The 20231-nt window shown below is 39.4% G+C and overlaps 1 protein-coding gene across 3 annotated transcripts in view; it reads left to right on the top strand.

Annotated features, from left to right (window-relative positions):
* Positions 1-20231, top strand: part of LOC120525233 (transmembrane protein 272-like) — a 40212-nt gene that overhangs the window by 18071 nt on the left and 1910 nt on the right. For 2 of the 3 annotated variants that reach the window (XM_039747359.1, XM_039747360.1), the window contains exons 2-4: positions 7304-7391; positions 8009-8059; positions 8157-8360. In XM_039747359.1, coding sequence (XP_039603293.1) covers positions 7325-7391; positions 8009-8059; positions 8157-8360 — 322 coding nt within the window. In that variant the 5' untranslated portion in view covers positions 7304-7324. Of the gene's footprint in view, positions 1-7303; positions 7392-8008; positions 8060-8156; positions 8361-15351; positions 15413-20231 lie in introns of all 3 variants that reach the window. The other variant, XM_039747361.1, reaches the window with a different exon arrangement.

Below are 20231 nucleotides of genomic sequence, written 5' to 3'. Positions count from 1 at the left end.
CCATCGATGGTCAATGGGGGGTACTGTGAAGGACCTTTCCTGAAATCACAGTCTCTTTGGTCTTTCCCACGTTCAGGTAGTCTTTACACCACTGGACCAGTTGGCTCACCTCGTTCCTGTAGTTGGCTTTGTCATTGTTGGTGATGAGGCCGACCATGATTGTATCATCCGCAAACTTGACAATGTGATTGGAACTGTAGATTGGTACACAGTCGTGGGTCAGCAGAGTAAAGAGCAACAGGCTGAGCATACACCCTTGTGGGGCCCATGTGCTCAACTTGATGGTCTTAGAGGTGTTATTGCCGGCTCACATATTTTGTGGCCTCCCTGTAAGAAAGTCCAACACCCAGTTGCAGAGAGAGGTCTTGAGTCCCAAATGGCTGAGTTTTTGTATTAGCTGCTGGGGAATGATTGTGTTGAATGCTGAACTAAAATCTAAGAACAACATTCGCATATAGGAGTTCTTTGAGTCCAGGTGGGTGAGAGCTGGATGGAGAGCAGCAGAAATGGCATCCTCTATGGACCTGTTTGACCTGTATGCAAACTAAAAAGGGTCATGAAAGCGGGGAAGAATGGACTTAATACTCTGCATAACCAGCCGCTCAAAGCATTTCATGATGGTGGAAGTCAGTGCTATGGGCTGATAGTAATTATAGCTAGATGGAAGGAGCTTTTTAGTGACAGGAATTATGGTTGTGACTCTAAAACACGTGGGAACAACAGCTTAAATAGTAAAAAGGTAAGCCAAAAAAATCAGATTAAAGAATTTATACAGTTATTTAAACTTTTTCTACCCCTTTAAGCTCTTGTAATTTTCTCCTCCTTGACTGCCTGCCTTTTATGAGGTTAACTTTCTCTTACTTTACTTTTCTCTGTCTGTTCTCCTAAATTTTCACCCCTCTTGTTCCTTACTTAAAAACTCTCCACTCACATTGTTTGTATTTCTTCGTACAAATGAAGCTTCACACTGATGCCCTTTTAACAGCTCTACTTTCCTGTCCACTAAGAACTGTTCAGTCTAATATATTTTTTACTTCTTACTTAGAAAACCTGCTTACTAAATATGTGCTGATAGTTAAGTTTTTATTGTCTTATCTGCTTCTGCAGTCACTTGTGCCTGATTGACACCTTATGCCCACATACTGTGGAGCCCTTCAGCTTACTGCTTTAAAGACAGCCTGTATTAAAATTAATGCTTTATTACTTATGAACGTGTGCCCTCACTTTTCTGCTAACGTTAATACTTGACTATACGAGTGCTATATGGTGCTTTGATTAATCTGTATATGCCTTGATATTTCACACTAAGGAATTGCTGTTACTATTACTTTTAACTACTCATCACTTATTCATAAGTTATTTATTTACCAAGATGCTGGAGTCAGCTACTGCTGCATACTCTGTCTCAGTGATACAAGTTTCCATACAAATGACATGAACCAGTATGTGTAACAAGTTACTTCCCCCAAACAATTAGCTGCTTTTGCTCCTGTGTGGGTGAAAAAAGGCAAAAAAAACCTTCTAAAGGGGAAAAAAGCTTTAAAAATTCCCGCTAGGCTTCTTAAGTGGCAACCAAAAAACAAAGATTTTAGGAGCAAAATGTATCTTTTAATTAACTCTCACACTTCAGAATACAAAACTCTTGGCAACGTCTCCACTTGCAAGGATCACGTCAGTGCATCTCCGAATCCTGCTCATTACATCTCATCTTGTCTCCAGTATGTTTATTCTGAGATGAATCCCTGAAAAACATTCCAGAAAGCTGTGACAGGGATATTAGAGTTTCAAAAAATGATGTGGCATTTGAAATAACACAGTGATGTGAATTAGGTGATGTTAAACAGGTGAGTCAATTGAGCTATAGAATATGAGGAGCCTTCAAAATAAGACCTTTTAAAAGCAAGGATGGATTAGGACTCACCAGGTTTCCAGATGTATAAGTGAATAATCCAGCACTTTGAGAACAATGTTTACCATAGAAAAATTTGTAGGATTTTTAGCAATTCACTCTGTACAGTGCAAGCACAATATAACTAAAACATTCAAGGAATCCAGTCAAATGTCAGTGTGTGTAAAGGGCAAGGCTGAAAACCTCTTCTAAATTCACATGATCTCCAGTCCCTTAGACATTCCTGTTCTAAAAGCTGTCATTCTTCTGTAATGAATATCCTGACATGGGCTTGGGAAATGGTTCAGACGCCATCAACGCTGTCCAAAAGTGCCATTGACTGCTCTTGACATGGTCTCATCTGAGATGGAAAGTAGCACAGTGGAATTGTGTTTTTGGGTCTGACAAATCAACACTTAAAATAGTTTTTGGGAACGACAGTACCTGAATTCTCCAACCCAAACAGAAAAAGAACCACCCAAGCTGTTATGAGGTTCAACAGCCAACATCTGTCACGATATTGGGATATGTCAGTACCAGTGGCATGGGACATTGCAACTCTGTGTGGGCACCTTGTTTTATGGTGTAGAAGTGTCCACAAAAGCCACTTTAACCTCTAAGGATGTTTTTTTATGTTAATAAAATGGAATATAAAATGTTAATTCTGGAAATGCCCAAATTATTAACCTTGATTTACATGTACACCCTGAATTACTTAACCAATGTGACATCCACTCATCACTCATGTCTCAAACATAAAGGTCAAATGGAGTAATATGACTGAGGCTGGTCACCTCTAGTTTCAGTACTTTAGCAGGGTCCAGAGAGGCACCTATATCCCTCAGCTATCTCATCGTTACCCATGAAAGTGCTGTACAATTCTAACAGCATGAGCATGGCTTGCACCTGAACGAACATGGAAGACCTTCTTTAACAAGGCCAGATCAGTACTTTTGAAAGAGCTGAACAAACAGTGAATCAGTTGGGTAGAACAAGGCAAGTTAATGTGAGGAAATATTCAAACCTTACTTTAATCATTAGAGTTATCAGCAGAGAAATCAGTGATTAAATACTGGAAGTCAAAAGTAGAAGAAAATACAACCTGAATGATTCAAATCAGTATCCATACTTCAAGCTTCTCTCAGGTATAACCAGGAGAGAGATGTCCATGTAATTTAAAGAGCCCATTCTTCTTAATCCAACCAAAGCATTTCTTTAAAGAACTGCACTTCATGATGCAGCCTTGGTCCACTTTTTTGTATGTGGCACTACACTTTAGTTCTTGGACAACATTATGATTAAGTGTAGCTTCAGAACTGCCCACATCCTCTCTTTTTCACATCAGCGGAGCTTTGTCACAATTGCCTCTCTCAAATGCCATTGCGTCTGCACCTCTCAATGGTTGTATAGTGTCTACTACCTCTGAATGGCTGTGTTCTCTTATTTACTGTGACTTGATGGCTATTTTTAAATCAGAAAACTGTCTATTTACCCTATCAACCAGAACTTATTTTAAGCTAATTATGAGATACATGCTAAAACCATAAAGTCACCAAAAGACCATATTTCGCATTTTCTGACAGACATTAACACACTGGTTAGTTTATCTAAGCTTAGACATGCATTATTCTATAAGATAACAAGTCTGCTTAACATTTGTATGTTTCCTGCTGAGTTTTTCGTAACACTATATTCATTTGCATCTAGGGGTATGCTATATCAGCAAAAAATTATATCTCGATGTTTTCAGGGACTTTGACAATAATAATAGACGATATTTTATATCCTTAAAAAACATGTTTGTTAAAGTCTTATTGATCTATCTTGCTCTTGTTAATAGAATATTAATTCTAGCTTGTTAGTGAGATTAATAGAAACAACAGTTTAAGAGAGCAGGTCTGATGTATGTACTTAAAGCTGAAGTATGAAAACATAAATTTAACATTAAATACAAAAAACATTAGTCACCAGTCAGAGTAATACTGGGATTGAACAGTGCACGCATGAGTAAACCATTTCAAAGTGGCCTTCAGGATTTATGCAAAAATTTGGACTAAGACCAACAAAGCTATTATAATTAGAGCATTTTAAATAGATACATACCCTTAATGTAACCAAGACATACATCCAAAGGTAACAAAATGCTAATCATAATTAAACAACAGAGCATGAACATTACAGTGTGGATAAACATTAACTGCTCTACTGTAAGGTGAATTGTGCAGTATACAAGCGAGAACAAGAATCTAACACGCTGTACTATAGTGTAAAAATCAAGTTCTGTCAAATACTGCACAGGAATAAACTAAGGCATTTGTAAACAGGTTCCGTTATATATTGCACAATGATACAAAAAGTACAAATTTAGAACATTTTTAAACAAATTACTAACTTCAAATTCTGTCCAATATTGCACAAACATATCAGAAAAAAATTAAACAATTGTAAAATTCTACTGAGGAAACTTCAAGTTGTGTGACAGAAACACCAGTCTGTCCACAGCATCTGGCTTCAGAACAGCATTTCCTCCAATGCTGAAAGCCCTCTCAGAATGGCAGCTTGAGGTAGGGATGCACAGGTACTTTTTTGCAAGTTTACCTAATTTTGGGAAATGTACTTCTTTTGTTTTCCACCAGTCAAATGGATTTACATCAGTATCCATCTCAATTATCATCAACTAGCTTTTGATCTGTTTTTCAATGGTAGTGTGCAGGGGCCTCATGTATAAATAGTGCATACGCACAGAAATGTTGCGTAAGAACGTTTCCACGTTCAAATTGCGATGTATAAAACCTAAACTTGGCGTAAAGCCACGCACATTTCCATGGTACCTCATACCCTGTCGCACACAAGTTCTCCGCTCGGTTTTGCAGACTGGCGGCACCCAGCATCAATGCAGTGCTACTATTCCTGTGTGGTTTATCTTTCTTTTTCAGATCCACGTCCCTGACACAGCTTTATAAATACACTGAAATTAACCACATATTGTTAGTTAGTTTAATGCATCTGTTTGTAATTAAGCAGTAACAATATAATGGTCCACGGAATGATCAAACTATTCCAAATACCATAACTGCTTTAACGTTGTTACTCTCACTGCACCTTCGTCTTCTTCTTTCAGCTGCTTCCGTTAGGGGTTGCCACAGCAGAACATGTTTTTCCATATTACTCTCCCTGCACCACTCGGAGCAGCTGATCGGAAAGAGAATTATCAGTATACAGCATCAAGCACACGCTGCCTCAGCCATGCTTCCTATTTGAACTGCTTCTGACACAGCAAACGCTTCAGACCTTTACTGTACGGACCTCACGGTTCAGAAAGAAGTACAGTCAAACTTATAAGTACAATCGCCTCACTGTAAACTTGCACTACAGTTATTATATTGCACAACCTGAGCCACTTTATAAAGAGTGTATTTACATATGAAGACGATATAATTTTTAAGATGAAATGAAGCAAAATATGTTTATTATATTATACAGATAAAACTTTAACTTCATTTAAATAATCTATGTTGTTAATGATTAAAGGACACGGTGTTGCTACGCTAGCAAGGATCTGGCGCTCCGTTCACGGATCGTTCCTGCCTCGCACTGTATGCTTTACTGGGACTGGCGTGGAGGATAGAATAATTAAACATGTACTACGGAGATATTTCAATGTTCCTTAAAAGTTTTGAAGAATCGGCGCTCTAAGCTTACAGATGGCTTAATGTCTATTACAGAGCTGATTATGTGGCGATCGGTTACTTGGAGAAAGAAAAGGAAGGACAGGAATTCGAGGTTAGTACGTTTGAAAGAGACAATACTGCAGGGGCGGCCTTAGGCATGTGCAAACTGTGCACCTGCACAGGGCCGCTAGATCCCAGGGGCCGCCACGGCAATATATATTGAATATAAAACAGAAAGAGAAAATAACGACACAGCTAAAAATGCAGCAGCAAATTTCAGCAAAAGTTAAACGCTTGTGTCATGAGCACAAGGCGGCTATGCAGTGTCAGTAATGGACGTGGCCATCCGCCATGCATAAGATACCATATTGACATTGGCGGGCGAAGGGGCCACCGATTCTTTCTCTGCCCAGTGCCACCACAAGCCTAGTACTGCTGAGTATTGCTGCAATAAATTATTTCATCAAAGGTCGTGCACAATCACTGCGCCACCGTATTCCCATATTCAATAACATGCTTTAACTCCTATCATCATGAAAATGATATCACATATATATATCTGTATTTTAGTTATTCAGAGAGCTGAATTATCACAAATGTAATGGATTCTGTGTCCTGTTGGAGGAAGAGAAAGCCCGGAAGCACGTAGTGATTCACACACATAGAGCACATAGAAGAACACATACAAAACAAAGCATTTAACGTGCTACTTTAATTACGATGTGATTTGAGAAACTGGTTAATTAAACAATTTTAAGATAAAGTTTATGATGCTCTACTTTAATGACAAAATAAACTATGCGATTAAAGTGGACATTTCGAGATTGAAGTTGACATTTTGTGCTTTTTCCCCACTGTGTGCCTTTTATTCTCTGTACCCTAATAAGCTTTCTTATGACACTCAGATGATGGGCTACGACTCGCCTTTTCACGGTGACTTTGATATCTGACAGCTTCTTTTTTATTTAGGGCACTGTGCGACTTTGTGAACTTGAGCTTTCGAGTTTCTCCGACACGCTATGTCACTCGATCAGCTTCCTTTTGTTGTTTATACCACTGTTTAAACCAACAAATAGTATGTTTTTCCTTGCCTCTACTTGGTAATCACTGAAATTCTTCCATTTTCCCTCTTGCTTTTTCCCTTGTCTTTTCACAGAACACTGAGCTTAAGGGCTATTTATATTGATTTGCATATTCAAAGTGGCGTAATTCTGGGAGGAGGTGGGGTGGGACAGCAGGCGCGTGCTCGAGCATTAATTTTCACGCTGACCGGGATTTATGTAGCGGAAGAACGCGGAAGCTGGCAAACGCACAGATTTATGCATCGGGATTTTTCTGTGTGTAAGCACATTTCGGCTTTTGTGCTTACGTCATGTTATAGTGCGAATTCTACGCACGGCGTTATGCATGAGGACCCTGGAGATCAGTCAAGACTGTCAGCAATTGGCTATCCCTAACCTGGGAGGCAGAAACACAGACCTTTGGTGATGCAGAACAGTGGTGAAGAGGAACAGGAGCTTATGGATTTGTCTGTCCAAAGTGGTGCTATGCTAACATATTTTGACTGATTATGGGATGTTAATGTGCACAACCCATGTCAGCATGGCAAGAAAATGCAGGTGCCTACTAAAAGAATGTTAGAATGTTATAGAGTGATGGTTGGAGTGATGTAATGGTGTGCAGCTCTGAAATGCCCCTGGAATTACTGGACATGCATTTTAAAATCAATCTACTGTTTTCACAGAAATACACACACATTGAAAACATGGAAGAAAACCGAAATCTTCAATTCCGGATACCCCAGACTACTAAAGTGCACCCAGCTGGATCATGTATGTATATTTTTATGTTCTTTGGAACGCTTATTGCTGTGGCTGGCAATTACTTCTAACACTAATGTGGATGTCTTGGTCTGCTTTCATAAATAAGGTCGGTTATACTAGGTCAGATTATAAAAGTTTTTCTCTGTAATGTAAATATTAGTTTTTACCCACAAATATCTAATTTAGAAGGAGTGTATCTCCTCACAAGAGACCTCTTCATCATGCAGTTGAGTTTGCCTACAGACACTTAAAGAGCACACTTTTACACTTGGTGTTGAAGCCTTAGAGTGTCAGCATACTGTAGGCTGTGGTGTTACACCTTAAAAGGAATGGTGTAGGGGAAAAAAGAATGCTGGTGTTCTGCTGCTTCAATGCATTTTAATCAATGAAATTCTAATACTGCTTGCTGGGGTTTTTCTTACGTGTTCTGCAGACCACTTTCTTGCATGCCTGGGAACACTCAGACTGATTAGTTCTTTAGGAAATGCACATGGTCTGTATATGCTATTCTTTTAATTATGTGTCAGTTGATCAATGCATGATGTCTTGTCCTCTCTAACACTCATATTACAATTGTAAATTATGACATGCTTCTGTCACATTTAACTGTTTTATTTTTTCCATAGGGATGTTCAGAATGATAATGTGTGCTCTGCCAGTGGCTCAGATCACCATAGGTAAACCAGTAGTTATTTGCTTTTACCAGGGAGTTGTGTGTGTTTAGTCATTTTTTTTAAATTAAAAGCTCTTATCTCTTTTAATATTCTTTCTCAGGTTCGATCTACTTGAATTCCTGCTCTGTCCAGCATTATATCCCCATCTACTTGATTGTGTCAGGAGTGTTTTCTCTTGTAATGGACTTCCTGTCTTTCTTCCACCTTGGCAAGGAAGCAGAGGAAGTTGGGTCCAATGCAAGGGGAGGTTCCACCATGTGCAATGGGCTGCTGTCTCTGTTCATGTTCTGCTGGTTCATTACAGGTACGTATATAGTCTGATTTCACATAACTCTGCATGTTAAAATCAGCGTTTTGTGTGTGTAATTTTGGGCTTTGTGTGAAATGTGAGGTAAACATTGGTGTAGTAAGCACTGTAAAAAATGCTATTATACTATTATACAAAGTTACTGTAGCTTTCTTTCCAATACTGAAAACTTTAAAAAATGTAACACTTAAAGTTTAAAGAAAAGCAATTTATTTCCATACAGTCTCCGTACAACAGCGTACAATTAGTCTTAGCCTCTTAGGTCCTTATATTATTATATTATATTCATTATATTATACTAGCAAAATACCCGCGCTTGGCAGCGGAGAAGTAAAAAGAAAAGGAAACATTTTAATAATAATGTAACATGATTGACAATGTCATTGTTTTGTCATTGTCATGAGTGTTGCTGGCATATATATATATATATATATATATATACATACATGTGTACATATATACACACACACATATACTATGGGGTGCCAAACAGGCAAATACATTGATCTATAATAATAAAAGGCAAAGCACTCACTGACTAACTGACTGACTGACTGAATCACTGACTCACTGACTCATCACTAATTCTCCAACTTCCCATGTAGGAAGAAAGCTGAAATTTGGCAGGCTTATTCCTTACAGCTTACTTACAAAAGTTACGCAGGTTTCATTTCGAAATTCTACACGTAACGGTCATAACGGTCGACAACGTCTGCCATGTTGAACTTTCCTATTTATGGCCCCATCTTCACGAAATTTGGTAGGCGGCTTCCCTGCGCTAACCGAAAGCGATGTACTTACTTATTTCGATGGTATGATGCCACTGTCGTCCGCCATATTGAACTTTCCAAACGTCACTAATTCTCCAACTTCCTGTGTAGGTAGAAGGCTGAAATTTGTCAGGCCCATTCCTTACAGCTTACTTACAACAATTAAGCAGGTTTCATTTCGAAATTCTATGTGTAACGGTCATAACGGTCAACAACGTCCACCAAGTTGAACTTTCTTATTTACGGCCCCATCTTCACGAAATTTGGTAGGTGGCTTCCCTGAGCTAACCGAAACCAATGTACGTACTTTTTTCGGTGGTATGACGCCACTGTCAGCCGCCATATTGAATTTTCCAACATCACTAATTCTCCAACTTCCCGTATAGGTAGAAGGCTGAAATTTGGCAGGCTCGTTCCTTACAGCTTACTTACAAAAGTTAAGAAGGTTTCATTTCTAAATTCTATGTGTAATGGTCATAACGGTCAACAACGTCCGCCATGTTGAACTTTTTTATTTATGGCCCCATCTTCTCGAAATTTGGTAGGCGGCTTCCCTGCACTAACCGAAACCAATGAACGTACTTATTTCGGTGGTATGATGCCACTGTCAGCCGCCATATTGAACTTTTCAACAGTCTTTGTTACTTACGGGCCCATCTTCAAGAAATTTAGTACACGGGTTCCCAACGCTAACTGAATCCTACTTACGTACATATATACGTCCATAGCCTGCAGCTCGGTCACCGTGTGAGGCGCCGTTGGGTCCCCATCCCAACGCCTCCCACGTTGTTGGCTGCCTGCCTATATAAGGCCGTCCGTCGCTCCAGTCTCTACATTCCCTTCCTTGCTTCGCCATGGGATTCACGTTTCCCTACTGATAACTACAGCCTTTTTGTTTAATCCACGGCTTCTCCGCTGTTTTATTGTTTGTTTATTACAATTATAGTTATTGTATAGATATTTTACACTTACTTTACATTGCTCAAGTACTCATTTCCTTTATCATTCCAACCCCCATTACCATGTCTATCGAGATGATCACTATCGATCAAAGAACTATAACTATTTCCATGCCCGGAGATACCACCTACCTTTTCCATTCTCTTTGTTACATATTGCACGGCCATATCAGGCTCTTGATATCCGGAGGAACATTGTGTCTTATGTATTGAATGACTGGGACAGGTTCAATGTGTGGACTGATGATTATACTACACAGGAGCACTATAAGAGTGAAATGCTTAAGCCCTTCACCTATGGTTCTGCATGTGAGTTGATGGCTGCCGCTGAATTGTTCGGTTGTCGCTTTCAAGTGTACCGAAATGGCCAAATATTTTACACCTTTCGACAACCGCCAATGCCTCTTAAACATCTTAGGTTCACAGGTGACGATTTCAGTAGTGGACACTTTGATGTTTATGAATGTTTAAACTCTCAAAAGCTGGATGTGATTTTATCGCTGAAACCGGTTGTGTGCTTACAACGCTTGACAAATGCCGAATGTCACTTCAATACAACAAATCCTGCAAATACCGTCATAATTGAAACAAACCATGAAACTCAAACCGATTAGGACAGCAGCAATCCAAGCTGTGAGATTTGAGACAAGATTACTGTTCACATGGCCAACTGTAAGTTGTATGCTCAAGAGTAAGCTCAGCGCACAGCTTGGTCATATTACAACCGGAGGGCCGAAGTGACAACGTGGTATACAAAGAGATCCTTAACAAATAATTATTGGCATATTTTCCCTCAGTTTAAAAAGGTTACATTTTCTTCTTAATAAAAATTTTAATGCAGTACTTCGTCGCTGCGAAGCGCGGGTATTTTGCTAGTTTTGTGAATATATAAAGTCGGCGTCAGAATATATAAAGTCAAAACTTGAATATATAAAGTCATTCCCGAATATATAAAGTCAAAACTTGAATATATAAAGTCACTGTCGGAATATATAAAGTCAAAACTTGAATATATAAAGTCATTTCCGAATATATAAAGTCAAAATTTGAATATATAAAGTCATCGCTGGAATTTATAAACTCACTCCTGAATATATAAAGTGAAAGTCAAAATCTATTGATTGAAACGACTCTGAACTGAACTAAATTAACAAAAACGTATTCAGAAAAATAAATTAAAAAAACACTGTTCGGTTAATGTTTTGAAAATGATGCATGTGTCCTGCCCAGGATTGGTTCCTGCCTTGCGCCCATTGTTGGCTGGGATTGGCTCCAGCAGACCCCCGTGACCGTGTGGTTGGATTCAACAGGTTGGGAAATGGATGGATATTCCATCGCTGACTTTATATATTCCGACGCTGACTTTATATATTGAAGTTTTGACTTTATATATTGCAGAGCTTACTTTATATATTCCGACGCTGACTTTATATATTCTGATGCTGACTTTATATATTTAAGTTTTGACTTTATATAAACTCACCTGCTGCTGCAGCCTAGCACTTCAGTTGTGACGTTGTGGCTCATTAACTTTGGTCAAGGCTCGTGGCTATACTAGCAGAAGACGTTTCCGGTACTGTAATGCCATGGGAAAACGCGCTTTTGTCAGAAGGCAGAAGTAAGAAAAGTCAATAAGTAACACCAAAGATGCAGAATGATTCAGTCACAAACAATAGTAATCATTTTGTACAAGTTCAGTGCTAACTAGGATCTGTCATGGGGGCCGCATGTTTGACATGCCTGTTATAAAACATATAGTTTCGAGAGATTCATCTGTTACATGCATAACTGTACATAAAATCTATATAAACTTTATCTGTGTATACTTCTTCCTCTTCATGAAAACTTAATTTAAGCAGTCTGTAATTTTAAAATAAGACAATTTTACATAGGGTGGCACGATGGCGCAGTGGTAGCGCTGCTGCCTCACAGTAAGGAGACCTGGGTTTGCTTCCCGGGTCCTCCCAGCATGGAGTTTACATGTTCTCCCTGTGTCTGCGTGGGTTTCCTCCGGGTGCTCTGTGTGTGTGTTTGTGTGCCCTGTGGTAGGCTGGCGCCCTGCCCAAGATTTGTTCCTGCCTTGTGCCCTGTGCTGGCTGGGATTGGCTCCTGTGACCCTCTGTTAGGATTGGACAATTTTACATTCCAGGACAACCACCATATCCCTTTCTCCCCATTGGGTCTTTGTCCTGTCATCCTGCATAACACCTCTTCCCCTACTCTCAATACTACTTTGCTCTTCTTCTCCCACCATTCATCCACATTCTCAGATGATGGAATTTCATTCAAACCCAAATCTGTTCCTAACCAGTTGCGCTGTTAATCTCCACAACTTTATCCTTGGCACTGCTTGCTCTGGTTTCATTTACCTGCTGACTCTGATCTCCCAGTTTATCTCAACCACTTTATGATGTGCTGTCACACTTTCCCCATTTATAACCTTACAATTCTTTATCTCTTTCAAATGAGATATTCTACATGAAAGAAAGCCTATCTGGCTTCACAGCTAACTTACTTTCTTTTAAAGAAAATTTGGTAACAGTTGCAAAAATCAAATGCAATTGCAAAATCTTCTATCCTCTCTCAATCCCCATTTCTCTCCACTACTCCCCATTCTCCATGTACACTTTCCCATGTACCCATTTAGATTACCACCAACAATCATCCTTTCTCCTTTCTGTACTGCTCTAAGCTCTTCATTCATTTGTGCCCAAAATCGTCTTTCTCCTCTTCCTCGCAGCCTGCTTGAGAAGCATATGCACAAACTAATATTACTAAGGTCCAGCTTGACACTTATTACCCTAACAAGCCTCTTATTTGAACTGATGAGACTATCCTTTTTTTATCTTTTATTGAATTTATTAAAAACATAATGGATGGAGATCCATTCCATACAATCAAGTCAAAACTTAACAAAACTAAATTCAATTAAAAACAACCACACATGAGAAAGAGAGAAAGGCCAATAGCCAGAGTAAAACAATTGAGACAAGTAAAGAAAGAAAGGAGTCTTTTCCCCCAATATAAATGCTTATCTATACTAATAAAAGGCAAAGCCCTCACTGACTGACTGACTGACTGACTAACTCACTCACTCACTCACTCACTCACTGACTCATCACTAATTCTCCAACTTCCCGTGCAGGTAGAAGGCTGAAATTTGGCAGGCTCATTCCTTACAGATTACTTACAAAAGTTAGGCAGGTTTCATTTTGAAATTCTATGTGTAACGGTCATAACTGGAACCTACTTAAGTACATAAATATGGCCATAGCCTACAGCTCGGTCGCCGTGTGAGGCGGAGTTGCGTCCCTCATCGTCACGCCTCCCATGTAATTGAGTGCCCTCCCATATAAGGCCATCCGTCAGCGGCAATCCAATAGAAACACTCTGCCACTAAATATTCACAGGTGAAGGACTGTGCTTATGCAAACGAAGATGAGATGGCCAGGATGGTGTTTGGCACAAACTCAGTGAAAGTGCGAGAGAAACTTTTAAGTGCCGGGTCTTAGCTAACATTAAATAAAGCCATGGACATTGCACGAGATAGCACAAGCACAGCTGAGAACCTTCGATGCATGTACTCCGAGAGGCTCACGTGAACTGACTGTGAAGACCGTACGCAGAGAACAAGGAAGAGCTCCAAAGAGCGCTGAACAAAAAAACGCATTACACAATTGAGAAGGCAGCAAAAGAATATTCATAAGTGCAGCTACTGCGGAAAAAAAGCACAGTGTAAACCGTAAATTTAAATTAAGTTTATAGACACACTGCCACTGGCGTTTGTCATGCCTACGACGAATACAATATTCGCGAGATACAAGTTTAATGAGAAGACGCGGGGTATAAACAAGACTTTGGATCACTTTGGAACAGAGTTAAAATTGCTGTAATTGAGTTAAACTTTCTGGTGAAGGACTGTGCTGATGCAAACGAATAGGAAAGCAAAGTGTAAAGCTTAACTTTAAATTAAGTTCATAGACACGTTGCCGCTGGCGTTTGTCATGCCTAAGACGAATACAATATTTGCGAGATACAAGTTAATTGAGAGGACGCAGGGTATAAACGAGACTTTTGATCACTTTGTAACTGAGTTAAAATTGCTGGTGAAGGACTGTGCTTATGCAAATGAAGATGAGATGGTCAGCAATAGAATAGTGTTTGGCACAAATTCAGCAAAAGTGCGACAGAAACTTTTAAGTGCTGGGTCTGAGCTAACATTAAATAATTGCTGGTGAAGGACTTTGCTTTTGCAAACGAATAGAAAGCAAATGTTACGTTATATTTAAAATGTTTTCTTCTCTTTTTCATAACTTCTTTAACACACTTCTTTTCTGCTGCAAGCGCGGGTATTTTACTAGTTCTAAATAGTATTGATTAGGTCCTGACAGGTTTTAGCAAAGTTTTGAGCAGATACTCTAAATGAGAATTTATTTTTTTCCAATTTCACATAGTATATAACATCAGTTACCCACTGACTTAAAAGAGGTGGGCTCCCATTTGCACAAGATAAGTCTACGTGCTAGTAGTGAAGTAAAGGCAATTACAGTTTGTTTGTCCTTCTGTACTTTAAGCCCATCTGGGAGGACACCAAACACAGCTGTTAACACTGGAATCCTTGAAGCATATGATAAAATTCATAATCCCGGACTACCTTAAATTCTTTTGCACCTCTCCATCAGCGTCTTTTGTTTTGCAAATGTGTCGATCAGCACAAACAGCAAGCAGTCTGCTATCCCATCCCCACACTGCCGGAGCTGAGTCAGTCGCAAAATTCTCAAGAGCTCAAGTGAGTTTATTTGGGAATGAGGTACCTGGAGTTGTACAGGGTAAATAATATATCATTATTTATTGTTATCGGTACGAAGGAATTTAAGGTGGCCCAGGATTACAAGTTTTTTCACAGGCTTCAGAGATTCTAGTGTTAGTGGATTAGGAGGGATTATGATATGATGTCTGATAGGCATTTAAAAATTTGTATCCAGAAAGATGTTAATTTGGTGCACACCCAAAACATGTGGCCTAGTGAAGCTTGACCTTGATTGCAACATTAGCAGATTGAATCGTGCCCTGAAAACATTTTGGACAATTTTAAGCAAGATAGATGAAAGATTTTAAGTTGAATAATTGAATGCTTTGGACATATGGAGCTTGAGTGAGTTCTGTGCATAGCTGAAATGTTGAATAAGAGATCCTTTCCCCACTGTACTCTGGGATCTTTAAAAGGAAGGGCCTTTAAAATGTTTTTATATATTATAGAAATGCTATCCGAGTCTCCAAGACTGATCAATATCTCTTCTGGAACAGAAATAGGTGGGAGGTGAGGAAGATTTTTTTAGCAAAGTTTCTAATTTGGAGATAGTGGAAAAATTGTGTTGATGGGAGACTAAATTTGAAATGTTATTGTTCATAGGATGCAAAGACATTATTTATATAGAAATCTGTAAATGATTTAATCCCATTTGTTTTCCAAACATTAAAAACTGTGTAAATTTGAGAGGGTGGAAAGGGGGGTGGGAATGAGACTATCCTTAAGATATTTGGATACTACTACAGTGGTGTGAAAAACTATTTGCCTCCTTCCTGATTTCTTATTCTTTTGCATGTTTGTCACACAAAATGTTTCTGATCATCACATTTAACCATTAGTCAAATATAACACAAGTAAACACAAAATGCAGTTTTTAAATGATGGATTTTATTATTTAGGGAGAAAAAAAAATCCAAACCTACATGGCCCTGTGTGAAAAAGTAATTGCCCCTTGTTAAAAAATAACCTAACTGTGGTGTATCACACCTGAGTTCAATTTCTGTAGCCACCCCCAGGCCTGATTACTGCCACACCTGTTTCAATCAAGAAATCACTTAAATAGGAGCTGCCTGACACAGAGAAGTAGACCAAAAGCACCTCAAAAGCTAGACATCATGCCAAGATCCAAAGAAATTCAGGAACAAATGAGAACAGAAGTAATTGAGATCTATCAGTCTGGTAAAGGTTATAAAGCCATTTCTAAAGCTTTGGGACTCCAGCGAACCACAGTGAGAGCCATTATCCACAAATGGCAAAAACATGGAACAGTGGTGAACCTTCCCAGGAGTGGCCGGCCGACCAAAATTACCCCAAGAGCGCAGAGACGACTCATCCGAGAGGTCACAAAGACCCCAGGACAACGTCTAAAGAACTGCAGGCCTCACTTGCCTCAATTAAGGTCAGTGTTCACGACTCCACCATAAGAAGGAGACTGGGCAAAACGGCCTGCATGGCAGATTTCAAGAAAACCACTGTTAAGCAAAAGAACATTACCAATTTTGCTAAGAAACATCTCAATGATTGCCAAGACTTTTGGGAAAATACCTTGTGGACTGATGAGACAAAAGTTGAACTTTTGGAAGGCAAATGTGTTACATCTGGCGTAAAAGGAACACAGCATTTCAGAAAAAGAACATCATACCAACAGTAAAATATGGTGGTGGTAGTGTGATGGTCTGGGGTTGTTTTGCTGCTTCAGGACCTGGAAGGCTTGCTGTGATAGATGGAACCATGAATTCTACCAAAAAATCCTGAAGGAGATTGTCCGGCCATCTGTTCGTCAACTCAAGCTGAAGTGATCTTGGGTGCTGCAACAGGACAATGACCCAAAACACACCAGCAAATCCACCTCTGAATGGCTGAAGAAAAACAAAATGAAAACTTTGGAGTGGCCTAGTCAAAGTCCTGACCTGAATCCAATTGAGATGCTATGGCATGACCTTAAAAAGGCGGTTCATGCTAGAAAACCCTCAAATAAAGCTGAATTACAACAATTCTGCAAAGATGAGTGGGCCAAAATTCCTCCAGAACGCTGTAAAAGACTCATTGCAAGTTATCGCAAACGCTTGATTGCAGTTATTGCTGCTAAGGGTTGCCCAACCAGTTATTAGGTTCAGGGGGCAATTACTTTTTCACACGGGGCCATGTAGGTTTGGATTTTTTTTTCTCCCTAAATAATAAAAACTATCATTTAAAAACTGCATTTTGTGTTTACTTGTGTTATATTTGACTAATGGTTAAATGTGTTTGATGATCAGAAACATTTTGTGTGACAAACATGCAAAAGAATAACAAATCAGGAAGGGGGCAAATAGTTTTTCACACCACTGTATATATTACCTACACAATTTCTCCCTTGCCAATTAACTCCATTGTGCAACAACTTAAAGCCTCCCTAGATTTATTTGCCTTATTCCCCTTTATATCTTATTTCTGCACACACAACTTAACCACTTTCCTCATTTCCATCAAATCTGCCAACTCTCTTCCTTTCCCAGTCTTTATCTTCACATTCAGTATCCTCACTCTTACCTTCAACTTAACCTTTTCTGTTCTCCATCCCTGTTTTCTTCTTCTGTCTTCTTCCCTGTATTCTTCATTTTATAGCTTGAGACCCTTCCTGATACTAACCCTATCTATCTATCCTGGCTTGGGATCTGTCATTAGGGAATACCATTGCCGCGAAAGGGTGTATGTGGTCTGCAATAATCTTTAGTTAGGTGGTACATCTGGTATGTGTTATCTTAACATCCATATGAATGCCAGGATCACAGGTTTCCCAGTAGAACATTGTCCATAGCATTACACTGGCTTACCTTATTCCCTTCTTAGTGCATCCTGCTGCCATCTCTTCCTCAAGTAAATGACACAAGCGTACCTGGCTGTCCACATAGTCTAAAAGAAAACATTCATCACAGCATGCCTTCTCTTTCCATTGCTCTGAGGTCCAGTTCTGACGCACATGTGCCTACTATACCCACTTTTGACAGAGGATATGGGTTCAGCATGGGCTTTCTGACCAGTCTGCAGCTATGGTCTATACAGCCACGTAAGCAGCATGCTTTGATGCACTGTGTGTTCTGTGCGTTCATTTCTGTCATGGCCAGCACCCAATAAGACCTGCTAATTTATAGGTGCTGTGATGCAGTCATCTAGGGATCACAAGTTGGCCCTTATGCAAGTCACGCAGATCCTTACTCTTGCCCATTTCTCTTGCTTCCAACACATCACCATTAATATTCCACCCCACTGACAGATGCCATTGTAATGAGATGTCATCCACTTCACCAATCAGTTATGTTATTGTTGTGGCTGATTGGTGTACATATACAGTATAAAAAAGGTAATTTGTAGCTAAAAAATTATATATACAGTATATAATATACATGCATCAGCCATTTTATTAGGTACACCTGTTCAACTGCTTGTTAATGCAGATATTTAATTGGCCAATCAATGGCAGCAACTCAATGCACTTAGGCATGTAGGCATTGCCAAGACAACCTGGTAAAGTTCAAACGGAGCATCAGAATTGGGAAGAAAGGTGATTTAAGTGACTTTGAACGTGACATGGTTGTTTGTACCAGATGCGCTGGTCTGAGTATTTTAGAAACTGCTCATCTACTGGGACTTTCACTCACAACCATCTCTAGTGTTTATAGAGAATGGTCTTAAAAATGGGAAAATATCTAGTTGATGGTCAGTTCTCTGGGTTTAAATGGCTTGTCGATGCCAGATATCAGAGGAGAATGGTCAGACTGGTTTGAGCTGATAGAAAGGCAACAGTAAGTCAAATAAAAACTCATTACAACCATGTTATGCACAACAGCATCTCTGAACACACAACATGTCGTACCTTGAAGTAGGTGGGCTACAGCAGCAGGAGACCACACCGGGTGCCACTGCTGTCAGCTAAGAACAGGCAACTGAGGCAACAATTCAATTGGAAAAATGTTTCCTACTCTGATGAGTCTTGATTTGTGCTGCGACATTCATATGGAATGTGGTGTCAACAACATGAAAGTATGGATCCATCCTGCCTTGTATCAAAGGTTCAAGCTCATGGTTGTGGTGTAATGGTGTTAGGGAGGTTTTAATGGCACACCTTGGGCCCCTTAATACCAATTGAGCAATCATTTAAATGCCACAACCTACCTGAGTTTTGCTGTAGACCATGTCCACCCCTTTATGAATGCAGTGTATCCATCTTCTGATCGGCACTTCCAGCAGGATAATGGTCCATGACACAAAGCTCAAATCATCTCAAACTTATTTCTGGAACATGCCAATGAGTTCACTGTACTCAAATGGCCTCCACAGTCACCAGATCTCAATCCAGTAGAGCACCTTTGGGATATGGTGGAACAGGAGATTTGCATCATGGATATGCAGCCAGAAAATCTGCAGCAACTGCGTTTTGCTATCATGTCAACATGGACCAAAATCCCTGAGGTATTCTTCCAGCACCTTTATCAATCTACAGTATTTCACAAAGAATTACGGCAGTTCTGAAGGCAAAAGGGGGTCCAACCCGGTACTAGGAAGGTGTACCTAAAAAGAATCGAAAGCTTAGAAATAAAAAACTATTTTAAGATAAGTGATTCATTTGCTTCCTTTGTGGATTTCCAGCTACAAATATGCAAGCCGTATCACAGACCTTCACCTCCAGACATGTATATACAGTATATATATATATATATATATATATATATATATATATATATATGTATTCATGTATACAGGTCAATTTAAGTGCAAGTCAAAAAACCTTACACAAAAGTGCAAAAATAGTTAAATGCAAAGTAACAAATGCAGTAAAAGGTGGCAATGATTATTAGAGTTTAAAATCCATAAGGTGGCTAATGCCAGTATAAAGTCATAGAATTAAACAGAGATTAAAATCTTAATGGCTTGAGGGGAAAAGGGTTCTTAGCCTCTCAATTATGACTATATGGCTACTGAGGCCCTGCCTAAGTGCAACCATTAAAAAAGTTTATTGCTTGCGTGAAAAGTGCACACATCTTACTGTGCCCCTGAGGAGTCTTTTTTCTGTTGCTGAGATATGAAATTTCCTCGGCTGCCTTACGTGATAAAGACACTGTTTTGCATTTTGCACCAACATGGAGATATAATTGCACACTTAGATACTTGTAGCTGCTGACTCTCTCTGTCTCTCTCCTATGAAACCATAAATCCTAAGGGGTGAATAGTTTTTCTGCTGCTCCATCCTGAAGTCCACAACCATTTCCTTGGTTTTGGATACATTAAGGTCCCAAGTTATTAACATTACACCGCTTTGACAACACTTCTTCTGTGTCCAGAAAGACCA

The sequence above is a fragment of the Polypterus senegalus genome, chromosome 3, assembly GCF_016835505.1.
Source record: "Polypterus senegalus isolate Bchr_013 chromosome 3, ASM1683550v1, whole genome shotgun sequence".
Taxonomy (NCBI): domain Eukaryota; kingdom Metazoa; phylum Chordata; class Cladistia; order Polypteriformes; family Polypteridae; genus Polypterus; species Polypterus senegalus.
Note: the sequence above shows the minus strand (reverse complement) of the source record. Positions and strands in the feature narration are given on the sequence as shown.